Genomic DNA, 21,779 nt, shown 5'->3' with positions numbered 1-21,779 from the left:
ATATATATATATATATATATATATATATATATATATATATATATATATATATATCACGTGCAATCGTGTATATGATTTTTTTTTTTAAAAAATCACTTTCAAAAACCCGCCTGCAAATGTGGTGGCCTTTTGATAAACCAAACCAAAACCATCAGCGCTACATAGAGTGAAAAGCTTTTAGCCAATCAAATTACGCTCTTTTGATCACGTGACACCAATGAGTCTGGTGTGGCGTCTCTAGCCGTTAGCTACGCTGAACAAGCTAACTGTCGGACAAGCGATAGAAGCCTAATTTGATAGGCCGCTGGACTCTCGGTGACCAGAAAGTCCACATTTGCAGGCGAGTTTTTCCAGGTGAATTTAACGTAAAATATATATACCAAAAATTCAGTGTCTAGGGTTAAAATTTTAGAAGACAATATTTATTCTTTACCCTCATATGTATTCGCACTGGAAACGCCTCAAAAACCCACACATGAAATCAGTGGCGCATGACGATGATTAATTACTTAATACTTTAGAGGAGGTGTATCAAGTTAATGTGTACCGATTGTTTAAGTTGGACTGAACTTGACCAAAAAAAAAAAAAAAAAAAAAAAACCCTCACAAAGGCCAGTTTTCCAGAGAGACAAAAGCCCAGACTTTGAAGTCTAAAACTGAATTATTTTGAACACCTTTGGCAAACTAACCGAGAAGCATCGAAGTGGTAGTGTCATGGTTTAGGAGTGCGTTGCTGCAGCTAGGCCTTCCCATTTTCACCATCACAGAATCCATAATGAAAGCTATCATCTATGAGAAGGGACTTGAAGAAAACTTGATCCCAAAACATACCAGTATTGTTATCGAGTTATTTCATTCAAAGAAGGCAACACCAACTACCAGGGGTTGGGTGTCCTAACTTTTTCCTTAGCTAAACGGCACTTTTTATCTTTTTAGGAAGGTTCATTTTTATTTCTCAGTTAATTGCAGTTAAATCACTTTATTTTCCTGAAATAAATACAAAAGTAGACATCAATATGTTAACTTTTTCTTAATAATTAACCAAATATTTCACAGGATGTCCTAGTTTTGTCACATGACTGTATTTAAATAGAAAATTTTACCCTAAAGATTTTATTCAGAAACTTCCTTCAAAGTGACGGTGGTGCAATAAAGAGGAAGAAGAAGATTTGGAGTCTCTGTGTAGATCAGAGCTGCAGGAGACTGAAAACACACTTTCATCATCGCCATGGCCGCCTCAGCGTGCAAAACAAACCCCACTGAGCAGCGTGCTAACTGAAAACCTCTCTGTCCCCAGCTGCTTTCCGGCGAAAGGCCAGCAGCGGCACGTGAGGGTCCAGACAGAGATCTCCTCCCTGGAATGATGAGTCTTTATCATCGCAGACAGAAGCCCCCAGCTGTACTTAAGGGCGGGATTATTTTTCCGTGGAAGGGGGCGGTAGGCGAACGTCTAGGCGTAGTAACAGGGCGACACCAGCAGGTTGGTGAGCACCAGAAGCTGGTCGTCGGTGAAGCACTGCCGATGCTCCTTCCAGTTGTCGTGGTGAGTGCGCCTGAACTCTGACAGTGTCTTCTTCACCGTCATCTTTAAAGCAAAAGGATAGAAACATTATGAATTCCTGCAACCTGCCAGCAGTTAGAGGGCAACATAACCCGAGACTAGTGATGAAATATGATGGTTCTGCGTCCATTTTTGACAATCCAACATCCTTGGATTTGATATGAGGACCGGACTGGATCTGCTTGTTGTGAATTCAATGTTAACGTGTAAAAGTGGCTTAAAAATCTCATGGAAAATCCTGGAACATGGAAAATGTGAAAAAAAAAGCAGCAAACTAATTTTTCACAAATATTTAGACATAATATCGATCAAGGAAGAAGAGAGGGATTTTGAAATAATTTAAAACTATTAGTGCAAACACAAAAGGCAGATATAAACTATGATGGATTTGTTTTGGGTTGATTTACATTAATTTTTAAAAGTCAGTTCAATTTATTTCTTGATTAATTAGTGTTTTCTTGGCTACTACTGTTTAATCACAGAGCACAGAACAGCTGTAGTAATGTTTTTGTTTTATGTTTCCCCAAGAAACTGAATGGTAGACTGTTCTTCCCTTTCAGTGATTTTCTTTATTATCTTGAGTCAGAAGTGAACCAGATTTGTGGCACAAAACCCCACAGATGACCCTAAAAGTTTCCTCACTAAGCCACTAATCCTGCTTTTTACTACAGGCTCTTTGGTCTGCAGCTGAGCAAATTTAGCACCTTTTACTGCAGACCTGTTGCTGCTGCTCCTGCAGTGGATGCAGGATGTAGCTTGATTTTGCTGTCCTGAAATAAACAAGACCTTTACTGAAAAATGTCAGCACATGTTGCTTCCGAGCCTGCATAAATCATCCGCTATTAATGGTGTTTGTACAGAGCTGCAAGCTGGATGATTCTTGTAATTTCAACTGGTTTCAACCTAAATGCATTCATCCTCTTTTTGGAAAACTTTTATGTTTCCCTAAAAATGAAAACAACAATGGTGGATCTTTTAAAAATGACACATTTCCAACTGTAGATGTGTACAAAAACTATAAATAAAGGTGATGTCGCATTTAAATGAGGAGACAAACAACTGTTTGTAGCTTTAACACAGACACACAACAAAATGTGAAAAAGTGCAAAGCGTGTGAATAATTTTGTAAACACATCAACTGTTCTGGGAAGGTAAAAATATAAAATCTTAGATGTTCAATGCAGCTTTCCATTCGACTTTGTGGTAAAATCCTCCAATAAAGTGCAATATTGATAGCAGCTGTTTTACAAGCACATTTCTGCACCTTGTAAACAGCTCTAATTATTTTTAAAATAAAACCCACACTTAGGCCTAATTCTGGAGTTAAGCAAACATAAAACGGCCATCAAATCGATGTAAAAATTTATCTTCAGAGTGCAAAAACGAAGGTGAGCTGAAGCGATTTAAAATATGCAGAGCTGGATCCACCAGCAGCGATCGTCCTGCATGTTTACGCTGATAAAAATCTAATGAGGCAACAATCATTTATTTATGTTCAAATGCCAGATATAACTTTAAAAAATGCAGGGCAGCAATTATTTAGAGCACAACAAGATCTGAGTGAAAAGTCATCTGATTCAACAAGAGCTCAAAACATGGCATTAAGCCGTGGATCAGTGAAACTCAGAGATGTTCTCATCATTTAAACATGGAGCACGTTTGTTTTACACTATTGCCCTCAGAGCTCTTAAGAAAAGGAGGAACCCAAACTCAAAGATTTATTTATTTATTACTGTGCTTTTTTAAAACCAGTGTGAAGATGCATTTTAAACCAACATGTTAGAGGATTTTACTCAGAAAATCTTAACATATGTTCCACTTTTACCTGTCGTTTCAATAAGAGGTAGAATAATTACTGCTAGAGGACAGAAACAGCCTTAAAAAGCTGCAACTGGAGTAGAGTAGTAGACTAGGAAGCAAATTAAGACCGATTCTTGCTTAGCAGCAATTTCTGTGACAAAACATCAACTGTAGACCTGAAAGAAAAAAAAAAACTGGTGGGTAACGTTGCATGACCCCTAATGTGTGACGTTTTTACCCTTTCATTTTCTCCTCAGGCCACCCAGGCTATCATTTCCAATACTACAGTGAAAGAAAGAGTGATTGTTTTCATTTCTGGTGCTCACAGCTCAGGCACTGAGCCTGACGGGGAAAATCCACAGAGAAATCTCTACACTTTATGTCAATCTATAATTATTTTGTGTATTGATTGTGTCACACTCTTAAATTAATATACTGTTTGTCTGTAATTATGAATTCGATGTTTAGAACGATTTTGAACATTTATGTAACGGTACATAATAGTTGGAGAAAATATTTCGCTTCACACTAAATATTTAGGTTGTTAACCAAAGAAAGTGTATTGCTGTCATGGATGTCAATATATTGCTACATTATGATGTAGCAATATATTGTACAAACATAATATATTACATAAACTTGACATTAAGTTGTGTTTTATTGTATTTAATGTCAGTGCATTTTCAAATCCATGTATGAAGTCTGGAAACGGGACATAAGATTTTAAGAGGTCAACTTTTTCCTCATTTGTTTCATAATTATGAATATTTGGATTCAAAACTCCAATGAAACAGATTTGAATTCCAGGTTATATTTTTTTTTGGGGGGGGGATGCACCTAAACCTCTGGCTTCCTTTTCAAATACGTGTAATTTTCTATGGACTTTACTCCAACTATCCTGTGTAACAGAATAGTTAGTTGTTTTACATATGAATATATACTCCCAGATGTGTTTATTGCCTATTCCTCGTCATCTCCTCCGCTTTGCGACAAAAGAAGCACTAAATTATCCTCACCAGCGCACTGTCTGCTTTGCGGATTACATTGTACGTCTGCTTCATGCTTGAAGAAAGGCCAAAGACATAATTTTCTCCTCAATTGGAGAATGAAATTGTATTCTTTCAGCTTGCACTGGTTGAAGCGCGTCGTTTGGCTGCGGGCGCGCGCGTGTGCGTGCGTACCTCTATAGGCTGCGGGTCGTTGAGATGGTCGCTCAGCTCCATCAGGATCTGCGGCATCCACTGTGGGACGTCGTAGGGGCTCGACAGGATGCACGCGCTCAGACCGAGCACGCCGGCGTGGCGCCGCACCAAGTCTGCACGCACGCACACACACACACACACACACACACACACACGCACAGAGTTAAAACAGGCTTCAGAATTTCAAGGCTCACAATTCCCCTGTGATAAGAAAGGGTAACAGGGCAAGTATTACTGTGATTGCCTCGCTGTGTAATTGCGTGTGTGTTTTATGTGTGTACCCATGGAGGCCAGCTCTCCTCTGGCCTTGGGGAGGGAAGTCTGACTCAGCGTCTGGAGCTGTGTCTGCAGACAGGAGTCCAGAGGGAAGAACTGGCACTGCAGTAAACCACTGAGGGTGGTGCAGGCCATGTCCCTCACCTTTAGGGAAGACGGAGAAAAATGGGAAGAGGAGCAACAAGGAATACCAGACCGTTAAAAATCCAAAGCAGTAAATTAGAGGGACAAATAAGAGGGAGCAGAGAGGAAATAAATCTGTGGGTACTGAGCAAAAGGAGAACGGTTTCAAATCACTCATCAACTCTGCTAAATATCATAAACGGTAATTGTAATTCAGAGGCAGCCATTGATTTTTCTTTTTTCTTTTTTTACCTGCGCTGTGACTCCAGATCAGAAATCAGTTTAGAGGTTTTACTGTAGGGCCAGTGAGACAAATAAAGAGAAACTATTGACGTTTTAGCAGACGGTGCACAGAAATTACTGAAAGATTAAAAGTTAAAGCTGAAGAAGGTGCATCTCAGTAAATTAAAGTACAAAAGCTAATTTATCCTTGTAATTTGTTTAAAATTACAAGGATAATTGTGAAGCTCCAATGTTATGCATTCACTACTCACACAAGCATATATTTTAAGCATTTATTTTTGTTTGTTTCGATTATCATTGCTAAGAGCTCCGCCGAAATTTTGGACGTTAGAGTCCCAAATATGTTTATGAAAAGCTAAGTGGCACAAACAGGTTTGTGGATCAAACCTTATTCAAGAGTTTGAAGTTTCACATGATGGATTTCAGTAGTTTTAATTTCTACATTGTAAATCAGTTTTTGTTGGTATTTTGTAATAATGTAGTTTTCAAAGAATTAGAGTTCGGGGTTTTAATTAAATGTAGGAATATTGATAAGTTTATAATTGTATCCACTTTGAAACTTTTTGTATGAATATGATGAAGTTGGAACCACTTGGAGGGCAACAAAAATTTATTTATTTTAAATAAGAAATGTTAAATCAAATTCATTGCACTTTTTTTTTTACTTTATCGACTCAATATTAAATAAAACTTGCAAGACTTTACTGAAATGAACAAAATTAGCAAATTTAAAAAAAAAAGAAAGAAAAAAGTGATTTATAATAAATGATTGTCGCTCCAAAGCATAAAAAGGGTTTTGCATTATTATAAGATGGGCACACAATGTTTTTTGGGTTTATTTCTTTTGTTTTTTGGCCTTTTTAGTCCAAGCTCAATAAGAACAGGAAGTCGATTTTTCTTCCAAATTTCTTGCTGCAGTACCTGCTTTTGAATAAAAATTGCTGGTTGTCTGCAGTTCTCTTTACTACAAAAGTAAGTTGAATTCAGAAATCTGGTTAATGAATTAGAAATTATTTTTATTGTACCGCTTTTTCTGTAAAAAAAAAAAAAAAAAAAATGCATCAACCGGCTAGATTTGCTCCATTGCAGAATTGCACATAAAATCATCAAAAGGACCGCAAATCGCCCCCAGTCCGCACTTTGGACTCTCTTCTTTAGACATAACACAAAAGTCCAAAAGCATGCAAAGCAGCTCCATTAACTTATCTGTAGTCGCAGTGAGAAGTGATGTTATTTTTAAGCAACAATCATGAACAGACAGGAATGAGAATGAGCAAAGGGATAAGTGGCCTCTTATAATCCTCTGTCAGTTAGGCTTTATGAGAAATGGCAGCATCCAACCTGCGCTTCCTGTCCAGCTTTTTATTTTATTTTATTTTTTTAAGCACATTACCTCAAGCTGTTCATCCAGGAGCAGCTGCATCACCAGCTTTCGGATGCGCAGAACCTCAGCGGGCAAACTGAGCAGAGTGAACAGATTGTAGAAGACTGTGATCTGGAGGTAGGTCAGTACTGAGAAGCGAGCGTGCCACGATCTGCTGGCCGCCATCTGAACACGGAGGAGGACACAGAAAAGGAACGACTCGGTCACAGTAAAAAGGATGTGATGGGAACCCATCGTCATTTTATCTCTGGATCACTTTAGTTTTTCTTACCCAAGAGATATTGCCGAATGAAGACGTATTCTTTGTATGCACGTTAGAAAGCGTTAAAAGACCAAATACTGCCGCCGGAGATCTCAATTTGTTCACAGTTAAGCTTAGTATAAAGGAGATGTCCAGAGCATTTGTAATATCCGGATGCAATTTAAAACGGCGTTCTTTATCGAGTTTAAAAATTAGACAAACCCAACTTCAGATTAACATCAACTTACATATTACACCTTGTCAGTGTTTGACAAACAGAGACAGCTGTTGGTCATAAAACGTGTTGATTAGCTTATCATCAGGAATATGAGCTCCTTTATAAAAATATTGTTCTGGAGTGATTGTGTTGGCTATTGCCAAGGCGGGATGACATCTGAAGCAAATATCTATCAGGGTTCGCGGATCACTGCCAAACATTTATGAGCTCATTATAGAGATTATCCCCAGGTGGAACACATTCAAAAGAGATGCATAATCCTCACTGCAGGTTCGTCTGAATGCTGCGATTCAGGCTCAACGGCCGCGGTATCTGTTGATATTCATGAAAGCCAATTGAAAAACAGTTTGCATCTTTGAATTTTGGACACACAGAAAGAAAAGTAAAACCAAATCCTGAAAGAGAACATGAGATTACAGGTTTGCAGTGTTCTACTCAAAGTTCAGAACGTGATTTAATTTTAATGCTGGAACAGGATGATGAGAGCGCTGCACACTTTTGGAGTGGGCGATATGGACTTAGTTTTCATGGAACAGTGGAGAAAATGGCAAAAATGCAATTTCTGATCATACTTTCAGCTTTTTTTATTTTTATTTCCCATCAGTAAAGGAAATAAATCAAAATTATGCTAAGAATGTTTTCATGATAAACAACATGATAAATGCTCACCCATACCCTGGCTTTTTAATAACCTTTTCTCTGATTTGCTTGGAGAGTTCTTGCATCTTCGGTCAATAGATGATCCAAACACAATACGATTGATCACTTGAGACGGGTGATTTCTATTCCACTCACTGTGCCTGGTAGCACCAATTGGCTGGATCTCTGTTGAATTAAGTCACTTTAAAAGGAAGGATATTTGTGAAATCACTTAATTTGTGTTAAATATTTTTAGTTATTTTAGCAGGAAGTTTTCAATTTGACATTAAAGAGTTTTTTTTTTTGTCAAAAAAAGACCAATTTTGTTGATCATGTTTGATTTGATAAAAGGTTGTGAATATTTTTCATAGGCACTGCATTTGGGACAATTTTACACATTTAGGCACAAGCTTCAAGGTTCTGGCTGTGACTTTATGTGAATGAACAACACGGAGTAGCACATAATTGTGAAGCAGAAGGAAAATAAAGACTTCAAATATTCGTAAATTGAAATCAGAAGTGTTAATTCTTTATAAAGCCACTTTTTGTTTCAATTACATTTGCATATATTTCGGTCTGTATCTGGAGCTGCTAAAGAGAGAAAACGTTACCCCGTTCTCTGTAAAACACCAAGTTCAGTCAGATTTGATGAAGAGCAGCCCTGAACTTTTAGAAACCTTTTAAAGTAAAAATACCTTTACTTTTTCTACAATGACTCCAGGTTGTTCTTTCTCTAACCCGGCATCTTGGGCAGCATTAGGATTGAAACACTGACAGCAGGTCCATAGGGCAGCATGCGTTATGAGCATCCCCGCTTTGTGTGCGTACCTCCTCCAGTGCTGCCAAAACCAGAGGGATGTGCTCCGGATAGAGCAGGCCCTGGGACATGAGAGAGAGACACGTGCGCGCATCCTGCTTCATCTCATCATAGCTCTCATCAATCTCTACTGGGGCAATCTGCGGGGGGAGACAAACACAAGAGTGAGACAGAGAGGCAGGAAGACACACAGCAACGCGCCATTTTCAGTAAATGAAGAGAGAAATTGTGTTTAATGGGCAAGTAAGATTGAGTGGGTAATAATGCTGTGCTGGGACCTGTGAGTTAGCCTGTGTGAGCGCGCGCGTGTGCGTGTTGTTACCTTGAAGAGCACAGGCAGGAGCTGTAGCTGCTGCTGAACAGGAGTGGTGAAGGTTCGCCCTGCGCTCGCCATCAACCACTTCAACACTGCAGAACACAAACGTGCGTATAAAGTCATTGATATGCCCACAAACAAACACACGGAGGAGATTTCACTGGTAAATGACGACATGCAAACTCGGAGCTGTGGTCTTGCTGCATTAATCTGTCGGTAAAAAAAAAACGGTTCATCTCATTTAGTAAGTAATGACTTGTACAAGCAGATATTTTGTTTGTGCAATGGCGAGTAAAGAACTTGAAAGATTAGCATTTCCGTGAAATTAGCATGGGAAATTAAACGATTCCTTGGTAGATTTGTTTAAGTTGTCAATATAATCTAAAAAAAAAAAAAAAAAACCTGAGATAAATGAGAAATGGCCATTCAGACGTTAAAAACCACAAAATATTTTCCCTTGTTGCGCTGATGGCCACACTCTTTGGTGTGGAAGTTACTGCTGACGAAAGAAGACTAAGTTGATCGTTTATAACATCACTGAGTTTTCAAATAAAGATGTTTACATGTGTTTAAAGTCAGAGGAAGCACAAAAGCAGCCAGACGGTTGTAGAAAACAGATATGTTTATCAAGGCTGCTGCAACAGGAAGTTCATTGTTTGCATATAATTAGAAGCTAAACATTGAAGAGTCTATTCTGTCACAAAACATGCTGAGTTAGGAAACGTTACGGTAAAACACAAAATATTACCAAGTATTTGTGTTCTAGTTTTTAGTACAATTTAGACAAAACTAACTCAGAACTAACTTTTCAGCAAGAAATATGAGCTTACTTTAATAGATAAGTCTTAGATTATTAGACTTATGAGAAAAATGTCTTGTTATAAGTGACATAATCTGCCTTTGAGTACTTTTTTTATTAAAATTAAAGAATTACTGACTTAAAACAAGCTCATATATCTAAATAAAAAGTCACTTCAAAGTTAGTTTTGGCTTATTTCAAATGTACTAAGGCAACTGCACTAGAAACTATAGAAAGTGGGGTAACCTGTTAACTACACTTCATGCACAGGCCCAGGTAAGATCAAATACTTTTGATTTTACTCAGTCGAAAGCAGCACAAGGCTCTCCAGACTAAAATTAAAACTATTCGCAGCTCAAATCAATAACAAAACAAAATCCTGCAGCAATTACTGAACTGTACGACCTGTAAAATTATATCTTAAAGGTAACCTCCAAACAAATGAATCGGTGTCCTTCCCCTAAATTGTTTTTTAAATGCTTCAACACACACCCTTGGAATATGCCGTCGATCAATACCTCACTACCTTTTCAAAAATGAATTTAAAAAGGTGAATCAATGAGAAGCTTTTAACTTGTGTCATTCAGTCTGTTCCTCCGTTTCAACAAGAGAACAAGCTGTCACGGCACGTTTAGATATTTCCCCCCCGCCCCCTCCGAAGGCCGCGTCTCGTTCCCCGCATTCGCATTCTGACCCGTTTTGAGCAGCTTGACAGCCTGGGTGCGCTCGTCCGTCTCCTGGGTGTTCTCCTCGTGAACGTGGTTGTGGATCTCGGGCTCCGACGTGAGGGGCTTGAGCCGCTCCAGGACCCGAGTGACGAATTCTGCCACATGGGGGGAAGAGGTGGGCCTGGTGTGGGGCAGCGCCACGTCTATCATGAAGATATAGGTCAGCACACTGGAGAGAGGGTGGGAAGGCAGAGGAAGAGGTAATGTAGGGGGAGAGAAAACAAAGTGGACGGCTGAGATGAATCTGAGCTTTAAGATGGACGATTGAAGGAGATTATGGGTGTGTTCACACCAGCGCTGTTTAGTCCACTTTAATCGAAATCTGGTTTGTTTGCTGAGAAAGTCGAACTCTGATGTGGAACAAAAAAGCAAACTGAGCCGCCTAAAATGACCCCAGACCACACTTTGGACATCCCTGGTATGATGTGAACGCCAAGCGAACCGAGGACAGCTCCAAAAGCAGGGCATTCTGGATAAATATAACCAAAGCAAACCTGCAAGTCCAGCACTAGCAGGAGAAATGGCTCGTGGTCTTTTACCAGACAAAAGTGAAATCTGACGAGCGCTAAAATGTGATGCTACTCCATTTTCATTTACATTTTCCAAAATAGTCAGTTGCGCTCATGTCTTCCTTCAGAGGTCTTTGTGTCGTTTCCTTCAGTGGTTCTTGATGCAGCGCCACCACAGGTGAGGGGTAAAGACGGTTTTCAAAAGTGTTTCACACAGTTCAGTGTGAAAAACGAACAACATCAGATGAACATGTAACAAATGTTGCAATTTTGCTCCCCAATCGAGTCGAGTCTACCAGACCATCAGGCGTGAAAACACCCTAATATAAACTTGAGGATCTAATCGAGTAATTACCTCCCTATCCGCTCCCTGACGTTTTTATACACCTGGGTGAGTTTAGGCTCCAGGTAAGCCAGCAGGCGGTGCAGCAGCTCCGAAACCCTCCACTGCTGCTGGGCGAGACCTCCTTGAAGCACATACAGCAAACTGACAGAGACAGAGGAGGAAGAGGAGGGGGCTGTTTTGTTATACTGCGGCAGCATGTGTCAGCTCAGGTTACTACTGCAGCCTGAAATCTGAATCCCAGGAAATATTGTAGGTGACACAAACACACAGCGTGCGCATAGTTACTCATACCTGGCGTCCCTGAAGGAGCCGCCCTCCCCGCTCAAGGGGCTCTCCATCAGCAGCTCAAACAGCCAGTGGAGTTTCCTGGGGTCTCTGCCCTCCTGTTGGACAAACACACACACACACACACACGCACGCACCAGAAGAGTGTTATTTTTATCCCGTCTATCTCACACGGCCGAATAGTTGTCGCGCACTCGGCTGCTTTGTGTGTCAGCAGGATTATTAATGTGGAAATGTTTGCAGGCCCTTCTGATGTTTTTGGTTTTCCTACATTAATAAAATCAAACAATGTGAGATTTTCTAGAATAGATCACGAAAACATATTTATACAGATAAAATAAGACAGGGGGATACTTTCATTTACAAGTTATCACACAAGGAAAAACAAAGTTGCATCAGAGTTAGCTGGAACGGTGTGCTAAATTATAGATCTGAAGATATTATATTGTCAAGTTAATTTATTTATAATTATAAGGTAATTTAATCAGTAACAAAGTTAAGCTCCTTACACACATATTGGTATATTTGAAGCATTTATTTCTTTTAATTGAAAACATGAAATTCATTTCTTTTTAAAAATGAGAATTTTAAAAATTCTTATGACATGTATCAGCATATTAGTGGAAAATTGAGTGGAAGAAAAAAGTTTGAAATATCCTTGTGCTGTACACAATATATACGCTTTTTCTCATGATCAATGGGAATTTTTCTGCTGATCATGTTTGGGTTTTCATCATCATTCACACTTTGCCACATTCAATTAATTTTCTCTGTTGCTTTAATCTTGTAGACGTCTTGCCTTTCTCATTTCCTTTCTTCGTCTTTAGTTTCTCATGTCTTGGGTTCTGTAATCTATGCATTTTGGCTTTGTTCTCTCTTTTTGCTTTGCAGAAGCTTTTGTTTCTGAGCTGAGCCAAACAGCAAATCTACGCTGCCACATTCATCTGTGGTCACAAGCTCCGGTCAGTGACCGAAAGAACAAATCATGGATACAAGCAAGAGAAAAGCAGCAGTGAGGAAAACAACTGACATCATTATATAATGTTTGGCAGTAATGTTGCAACTGCATGATTTTCTAGCCTTGGTGTTAATGACTACATGCTAGAAATATGTCGAGTCAGAAGTTTATTTTCCATGAAGCTGCAGACCATTAGTATTTATTGGCCTTCATTATCGGTGGGTTTTGGTGTTTATGAACAGAAAGCCACAAATAACCAAAATGAACTTAAATAAATACTTGAAATAAATCGTTCCGTGTGTGACGAATGCTTAAATCAATTAACTTTTCAGTGACATTGTAATCTGTGTAATTTATTAAGAGAATAAACAGATTTCCCGCCGCAGAAACGTTGAGACATTTCGCCAAACGGAGAACAACTGTTATAATAATCACAAGAGCGCGGCTGCCAGAACCGCTGGAAATTAACCCGTGATTCATACCAAATCTGATCTTTTCAAACTCAGGCTGAAAATAACTACATAAAAATCAATTTCTCTGAAGTGCAGCCGAGTGACTCACGCAGGCTGTGGCGATGCATGTGCCCCAGTCTGTGTAGGTTTCCACAGTGATGTTGTTCAGCGCCGTCCTGATCAAAGGGCAAAGCAGCTGCCACAACCTGTCCACCTAACACGGACACACGGACACAGTTTTTTACTGATATTAATGGGATTTTTTTTTTGTTTTGTTTTATTTTGCTACGGAGAGGGAATTTCTGCTGCGCACCTTGCTGAAGCTCCAGTGTTTGCTGCCTCTGATTAGTCCGGCCGTAATCTCGCACAAGCAGCGCTGGGAGCTCTCGTGGGGGTTGCTGGCGAGTTGCTCCAGATGAGGCCACAGCACTGGCAAGAACGCGTTGCCGTAGTTACGGAACAGCCCCTGCCAATCAAACATAAGCATTCGGGTTTGACTGGTAAGTAGGAAGTTTTTTTTTGTCAATTTTTTATTTTTTTTTTTAATTAGGTGGAAAAAACAAATTACAGCAGACAAAGACAGTAATTGCAGCCTTGGTGGAGTTGGGCCTGAGGCGGCGCTTCCCCATTAAATACATGGCAAAAACACTAAATCTTTCCAAGTATTTTCGGTAGTTTCTTAGTACATTTGAAAGAAATAGAAGTTTGTTTCCTTAATATTGATTAAAAAAAAAAGTATGAGTTTCACTTGCAAGACATTTTTACCATGTCATAAGTGAACTAATCTGCCAGTGAAACTATTACTTTTGAATAACAAATTATTGACTTAAAAAAAATCTTTTGTCTTGTAAGTCAGTTTTTGTCTTATTTAATGTGTCCAAAGATATTTGCACTTCAAACTAGACTAGGGATGAAACCAGTAATTAATTGTAATTAATTGATTATTGAATTAACTAATATAGTAATCAATTCATTGTAAAAAAAAAATAGACAATTTGCTGAAAAAAAACAAAATACTTAGAGGAAAAAGTAAAGCCAAAACTCTACTATATACACTGGTCAAAAAAATAAAGGGAACACTCAAATAACACATCCTAGATCTGAATGAATGAAATATTCTCATTGAATACTTTGTTCTGTACAAAGTTGAATGTGCTGACAACAAAATCACACAAAAAAAATCATCAATGGAAATCAAATTTATTAACCAATGGAGGCCTGGATTTGGAGCCACACACAAAATTAAAGTGAAATGTTCCCTTTATTTTTTTGAGCAGTATATATATATATATATATATATATATATATATATATATATATATATATATATATATATATATATATATATATTGTATTTAGGATAAAACATCTTTGTCTGTAAAAATGTTCTGCCAAAATCTCTCCAAGTGGCTTAAGTTTTGCATTGCGTGGTTTAAATTCGCAAAAGGCTGTTATTGTTATTTTTGGCACCTTTATTTGACAAATGTCAGGGACTCGCACCCAAAACAGCCATGCTGATTAATAAAGTGTCCATGTAAGATCCGTTTGATAACATGTTTTAATGTATTTATAATAATGTATAAAAACACTTATATAGTTAAAAGACAAATCTGCAGAATGTGGCCATTTTTTTTTGTCTGATTAATCAAGTAATTGTCAAAATAATCAATAGATCAATGAATAAGTAGGATAATTGTTAGCTGCAGCCCGGAACTAGAAAACCTATCCTGCTTAGAGTTTGTATTTGTCACATTGTCAGTGGATGACAGGTTAAATTCACACCTTGAAGAGGCAGAAGCGGCGCGGGTTGAAGCTGTCCTTCCCTTTCCGCTCCTCCAGAGACAGAAACTCTATCAACTGGTCAATGAAGTCAGGGTCCGAGAAGTACTCAAAGATGATCTTCTCGCCCTGATTGACACACAAGTGAATGCTACAATGAAGCGCCACAGAGAGATCTTTGTTTTATTGTGTGCGTGTGTGTGCGTGTGTGTGGTGCAGCATCAGCACACACCTCACTCATCTCCTCGTATGGCAGGTCATCTTGTGGCTTTTCGGAAGATGCATAGATCATCATTTCTCTGAAAGGAGCGGCAGACAAAAGAAGAGGCTGCTGTGATTTATAGATAACAACACAAAGGGAGAAAAAGTTCTGGATAGACACACACTGTCTTCAAATAAGCGGCGAGGATAAATGGATGATTACAAAGTCAGTTACTCAGCACGCAGCTCGCATACCAAGACAGCCACGCCTCTGCCTATGCATCAATTCTTCTATTTGGGGTAGGCAGTAAGTCGTTCATTCTGCCTTATCTGGGCCGGGCCGTGACAGGAAGTCAGTTCAACCCCCCGCAAGTGATCCAGCAACCCAGATCAGTCATCCGGCAGCCAGTCGGACATAACCGTGGCCGCAGAGCCACAAAGACCCGTCTCAAATCAAACGGGCACTTGAGTCAATCAGCTAATTTGCTCCTTCCAACTAAGCAGTTAATCCGCCTTCCAGTTTCCAAATCCACCAGCGCGACAATTAGTCGTTTTGTATTTACCTGGGCCATGAGTAGTAGCCCCAGTGAGTTTTCTCCACGTACTGCAGCAAGTCCCACTGCTCCTGACTCAGAGGCAGGTTGCTGCTGTCGTACTGCAGCCAGCAGTTTCCCTCACGATCCCCAACACAAATCCCCTCTGGATCCTTGATCCCACCTAAATGGAGAAAGAAGCCACTATTTTACAACAAGTGCATTTACATGTCAGCTTAGGCAGAAAGCAGGATGGGTCTGGTTACCTCGCAGCGTCAGAGGCAGAATTGCTCTATGAAAAGGACAAAATGGGATATTCCTCTTTCTTGCATGATTGTGGTTATTAAATAAAAGCTGTAACAATATGCCTGTCTACAGATACACTGCAGTGTGACATCAAGATCCAGTTTCCTGCTGCAGGGCAAAACAACCGCTTGTCGACCATGACTACCAATAGTGTTAGCTGTCAAGTTGTCAACGCACTAAATGTACTAAAATGTGATATATAAAAGAAAAAATTATGCATTGCTTTCCTATTAATTGTCAAATCCACGACAATAAGGTAAAGTCCACAATTCAGTAAAACGTTTTAATATAAAAGAGCCAGAGAAAGAGAAGTAGGTCAGTTATGCTAGCTTGACTTTGACAACCTTAACATGTACATGTCAGGGCACACAAATAACTTGGGAGTCATGTTCCACAGAAAAATCCACAAATATACAGCTATGAAAAGGCACTCTGGTTTCACAGATTACACAAGAGTCAAGATTATGTTGTAAAACTTACTTCTAAAGCCCTTTTCCAACAAGAATCAAGCATTCTACTTCTAATTTGATCATGGATTTAGCTTGGAGCGTATAAACTCACTGATATCCGAAGGCTTAACTGCCACTTTCTTTCTCGGCCTCTTCAGCTGTTTCAGGATTCCTGCCATGGCTGAGATGGACACCTAACAGAAAGAAAGGTTGAACTGATTATCATAAATGCTTTAAATGCTTATCAGTTGGGGAAAGTTAAATCTAAATTTGTTCCACAATTCTAAAAGCCCAATAAAAGGAAAAAACACACACAAAAAAACAGACGTCTAATGCTGAGTTTATCTGATGGAAATAATTATTTATTGTGTTATAGATTTAAAGTTCATTTTTGTGAATGAGTACAAATATAACTGGGTTTTTACCTCAGCAGATATCTTCCTGGTTATATTCCTAAACAAAGCCATCTCGAATATCACAAATATAGTTCAGACATTTTGTTTTAACATCACAGCTAAACTTTAAATCACCTTTCTGAAACAAAAACCATGCTTTATAGTCCAGGCTTCAGCTCTGTTGTTGTACACTTTTTGAACCACATTTCTCTTTTTAGTTGTCCTTCACAGTCATTTATGTTTTTTTTTTCTTCTTCCTCTCTTTGCTACATTATTCTCCTCAAAGTTTTGGCTAACTGCTGTTATGTGATCTTCAAATGTTCCTTATTTTACTTCTTCAAGACTAAAAACACTATGGTGCAATATCATCTAAATTTACCTGACTGAAAAAATGCTTAACAATGCCTCCCAGTAATAACACATAAAAACATTAGTAACTTGAGCTGAATCATATTAAAAATGTGCATAGTTTGAATGCTAACAATAATGGCTTTGTGCTTTTATTTTGAATTCTATGGTAAAGAGCATTATTAAAGTCTTTGAATATTATTTTAAAGTTTTGTTTATTAGGAATCACTTGGCTTTACATGTGGAATGAATGGGATTTTATATAATCAACCAGCAAAATTGATGCACAATTGTTGAAGAAAGATAATACACGATTTTAAAATTTGTTTTAAGAACATCCGAAAAGTTTGTAACCAACTCCTTTACTTTAATACCGCCACATAAAATCCATTTTAGAGAACATCAGAGAACAAACAGCATCGTAAAGATGCAACACTTTTCCTTTAGATGTGTAATTCTGGTAGAGGCTTGCCCCAATAGTAATGCAGTGAAAGTTCAGGAAAATACTGACCAAGGGGGCTGAATACAAATGCCCACCACACTTTTCAGATTCCTTATATAAACAATTGTGAAAACCATGCGACTTTTTCCTTTTATGTCACAATTAGGAACTACTTTGCGTTGGTCTTCCGCATAAAATCCCAACAAAATATATATTTTATCGTCAAAATGTGACAAAATGAAACCCTAGGGTTATAAATACTCTTGCAAAGCATCACAAATCAGGTTATTAGCAAAGAGTAAAAAGAGTAAAGGTCCAACATAACTAGAATCTACTGGCATTTTCTAATTGACTGTTTATTGTGATGCAGCAGAGCAGTCGTTTTATCTGCTTTTACACGTCTTTTCCCCACATTTCTGTTGGCGGAGTACCTTGTTTTTAAATTCGGTTACTTTTAAGCAAGTTACAGTGATGAATAAAAAGAAGAAGAGGAAATTTACAACTTGCAAGAATAAAAACCAAAAGCAGAAAAGCGAGAGCGAGTTGTTGAGTAGCAGATGTGATCTGGCTGAGTTTGGCCATCTGCTGTGCCGCTGATAAAATGCTGATGCTGATGCTTTTATGCAAGATTTAACTGCTATTACTGAATTATGATCAACAGCTGTTAGTGGCCATTATGAAACAAAATATATAAGGTGGATATACTTTGCTGCTTTGTTTCTTCTGCTTCCATCATAAGGGACGGGACAAATCGTGTCTGTTTCAGTGGAGTTTGTTATAAAATTAACACTGATCTCAATAACAGGAGCCGGGGTTAATAGTTTTATTCCTTTAACATGAAGATCTGCATTTTTCTCTCAAACCCTTTCACTACTGGTGCAAAGTGGACTGATTACTGCCGAGCAAATATGTGTAAATAGCTTCAAAATAAATGTTTCTATTGCATTTAGATACATTGCAGTACAAAAAAATATTGAATAATTGTTTTGCTACATGAGATTCATTTCCCCCCAAATAATAAATGCATGAAGATCTTCAAATCAAGGCCTCTTAGAAGTCCCAAGGTCGACGTACAAACAGTGGGGTGATCGCTCCTTTACTGAAACTGCTCCCAGAATGCACTCCTTCCCAATGTATGTACGATTGTAGATCAGTTATGTTTAAGCCTAAACTTAAGACTTATTTGAGTATTACGGTACCGTATTTTCCAGACTACAGAGCACACCATACTATAAGCCGCAGCTACAAAAAAAAAAAAAAAAAACAACAACAAAAAAAAACTGGAAATGTACATATAGAAGCTGAACCGGGTTATAAGCCGGTGGTATCTCCGCCGCTCTCGGTTTTCCATAAGGTCTCCAATGCCGAACCATGGATACGTTCACGCCGAGTTTACGTGCACCGGCTCTATTTCCCCCCTGTACTGCCAGATCGATAGCCCTCACCTTAAAAGCTGCATCATACGAGTTTGAAGAAATTTCTCCGCCGCGCCTGCTGCTAGCATGTGCTTGTTGAAAATCATAGACATCATGGAGCTAATAGCGAAAATTCAAACTGGAAGACTCCATCCCCTCCGTTCGTCCATCGGCGTCATGCTCATCTCCGACCTCAGCGCTGGACCTCACCTGACGTGTCCAATCATCAATCAAGTTCAGCATAAAAGGATCCACACCCAAGTCATCGGCCGCTTCCCAGCTGCGTTCAATCCGTTCATCTGCTCGCCACAGCTCCTCAGCCAGCACGTCTCATCTTCTCCACAGCTTCGTGATTCTCCGTCCTTCTACCTCTCATCCTGCGTTGGCCTTTTCTTTTCCCCTCAGACGCTCCTCTGTTGCAAGAGATGTTTCTCCCGACCTCAGCCTCGATTATTTCAAGCAGGCTCACCCGCCTATCTCTCACCTATCTGGGGTTTCCCGTACTCCTCGTCCCACCTTCGAAAAACGTCATAATAAGCCCCGTCACCTCGTTACCTTTTAACTTTTGCCATGACGCACGACGCAATTGCTTCCCGCACAGTCAGTGAGTCCAGCTAGCTAACTGCGGAGCTCTACGTGGAGGAGACAGCCTGTTAAAATATGCCACGTAAAAGACGACAGAAACGAAGAGAGGATCCGACGGAAGCAGCAAGGCCGTCTTCCTTCGCCCGCCAAGGTCTCGCTGCACCGATCCACGTCACCTTTTTCTCCCAGCTCACCATCCATTCTCCCTCCATTTCTCCACCACCGCTCTCGCATCGTCTTCACACCGTTGCCACGCGATGGGTCAGCCACGTCAACAGCTTCTCTCTCTTCCGCATGCCGCCATGGTCAGCACCTTTCCGGATTTCCCTCTCTACGCCCATCTCGGGCTGTCGGGGTAAGACGTAGCATTCTCATGTCTCATTCGCATTATTACGAACTGCATTTCAATTAGCCTATTCTCTCCCGAACTCGTAGGCCACTCGGGCTGCGCCCAATATGCTCGAGAGCTTTTAACTGCATGTTGAAGAATCGATTTGTCGTGTTTGGGGAGGCGCTTTAAAACGCCATTCGAGCTCTAAGATTCTTCACCGGGTTTACTCCCGTGCGACAGCTAAAGAGACCTGCTGCTGCTGTCTCAGCTCCGTGTGTGTTCGAATTATGGCAGCAACCAGCAATTCGCAGAGCTTTGCACAGTTTCCTCAATTAACCGACTGAGTCGAGCAAGCGTTGGAGGCAGGCAACGTTAAATAATAATGAAAGTTTATACAATGTAGCACCTTCAGCTCGTCGACTAGTGGCCTGTAGCCCGCTGATATGTTCTAAAGAGTGTAGGTCCCTCGTTATTGAACGCTTTGGAAATGTCCTCGTATGGGTAGTTTTACTGCAGTGTACCTTCTGCCCCCATAAGCCAATGCCCTCATGTTAAACTCGTCTGGAGTCGGGGCAGCCTAGAGGGATTACTCATTCATATATCAGCACTCGTATGCGCACTCAGCTACTGAGAGCCATGCAGCCCATTGTCTCGGGTGTCGGCTACCGCATTTTTATTTCAGCTCCATTATCAGCCAACTTGTCAACCGAAGACTATGCTGTCTTTGACTGTGTCATAATTCAAGTCATATTGCCAATTGTCTCTGCACGAGTACGTATTAATCATCCAGTAATTAGGAGTTTTGCCTCAGTTGTGAGGCATCCCACGCTGTTCAGTTGCTGGCCACAGATCGTGAAGTTGACTTAAATCCCTCCATGACAATCTCGGTACAATCGTTCCAGACCTTATCAATTAAACAAGCCATGAATTCTCGCTTGCATCATCCATTTCAGCAGCTCAAGTCCTCAGCATTTTCTAACTCGTTTCACTGTCTAACCTGTTTCCGGAGAGTAATGTCAGCAAGCGATCCCGATCATCGCTCACTATAAGTTGTGTTTTAACTATAAGCCAATCCTCCACCATCTGTCTCATGTCTTCTATCGCCACCATTTAATTTAGCATACCTGCGTGTTGCATCTGGTCATTTTAACACCATTGCCGATAAGCTATCTCCCTGCCTGTGCTGTGTCCAGTCCTGCTATTAGACAAGTCACCCATTTCAAGCTTAATCTCATCCTGCCTGTATATTTCCTCAGTTTTCATCCCCATTCTGAGTCTCGGCTTTTTCTTCATGCTCATCGTAGTTCCAAGCCCTGCATGCATGCAACCTTGAGGGGAGAAAAAAAAAAAAAAAAAAAAAAAAAAGTCTATGTTCGACTACGTTCACCAGTCTCGAGGTACTCTCTTGGCCTTACGCTAACATCCAGTGCCAGACGAGCACTGCGCAATTCTCTGGTGGTGGTTGGTCAACCTCATGCAAGTGAATGTTATCCTGTCAATATTTCGCATATCTTTCCCCTCTGTCCTTTACACCCTTAATTTAAGGTTTCTTTCCAGTCTGTAACACCCAGCTGGCCTTCACCCTCCTGACTAGCTCTGTGCCTTCTCAGTCACTCCCTCAAGCTGACCCGTACCCCCAGGCTGGCTCCGCGCCGCCTCAGCTGGCCCATGTCCCAGCTGTTCCTTCTGTCTATCCAGCGAGGCGCCTCTCCAGCCCACACCTGTCATTCAGCCTTTCTCCAGGCTATTCTGCTGCCCCATACCCCCCAGGCCGGCTCCGCGCCGCCTCAGCTGGCCCATGTCCCAGCTGTTCCCTCTGTCTATCCAGCAAGGCGCCTCTCCAGCCCGCACCTGTCATTCAGCCTTTCTCCAGGCTATTCTGCTGTCCCGTACCCCCCAGCCCGGCCCCGCCCCGCCTCAGCTGGCCCATGTCCCAGCTGTTCCCTCTGTCTATCCAGCGAGGCGCCTCTCCAGCCCGCACCTGTCATTCAGCCTTTCTCCAGGCTATTCTGCTGTCCCGTGCCCCCCAGGCTGGCTCCGCGCCGCCTCAGCTGGCCCATGTCCCAGCTGTTCCCTCT

The 21,779-nt window shown here is 40.4% G+C and overlaps 1 protein-coding gene across 1 annotated transcript; it reads right to left on the bottom strand.

Annotated features, from left to right (window-relative positions):
* Window positions 1-406: 406 nt before the first annotated feature.
* On the bottom strand, window positions 407-21,474 carry LOC106904130 (proteasome activator complex subunit 4B-like). The gene is made up of 16 exons (XM_088016391.1): window positions 18,816-21,474; window positions 16,298-16,379; window positions 15,461-15,614; window positions 14,929-14,995; window positions 14,700-14,825; window positions 13,231-13,383; window positions 13,027-13,131; window positions 11,514-11,605; window positions 11,232-11,363; window positions 10,334-10,536; window positions 8,847-8,932; window positions 8,536-8,664; window positions 6,599-6,754; window positions 4,845-4,983; window positions 4,543-4,676; window positions 407-1,585 (listed from the first exon to the last, which is right to left on the bottom strand). Exons 2-16 carry the CDS (start codon window positions 16,362-16,364, stop codon window positions 1,451-1,453), a joined length of 1,878 nt encoding a protein of 625 aa, XP_087872517.1. The 5' UTR covers window positions 16,365-16,379; window positions 18,816-21,474; the 3' UTR covers window positions 407-1,450.
* Between the last annotated feature and the right edge of the window lie 305 nt (window positions 21,475-21,779).

This window comes from Poecilia mexicana, unplaced genomic scaffold (assembly GCF_051168715.1).
Source record: "Poecilia mexicana isolate PSO_F unplaced genomic scaffold, ASM5116871v1 scaffold_19, whole genome shotgun sequence".
NCBI lineage: Eukaryota > Metazoa > Chordata > Actinopteri > Cyprinodontiformes > Poeciliidae > Poecilia > Poecilia mexicana.
This window is presented reverse-complemented; position numbering and strand designations above follow the sequence as displayed.

Bases quoted from the DNA above. Each gene is read 5' to 3' on its own strand.
- LOC106904130 (XM_088016391.1), bottom strand. From the start codon at position 16,364: ATGGCAGGAATCCTGAAACAGCTGAAGAGGCCGAGAAAGAAAGTGGCA. The intron at 14,996-15,460 runs GTAAATACAAAA...CGCTCCTTTCAG, and splicing joins GGCTACTACTCATGGCCCAG to AGAAATGATGATCTATGCAT. The intron at 8,933-10,333 runs GTCAGAATGCGA...TGTGTTCTGCAG, and splicing joins TGTCAAGCTGCTCAAAACGG to TGTTGAAGTGGTTGATGGCG.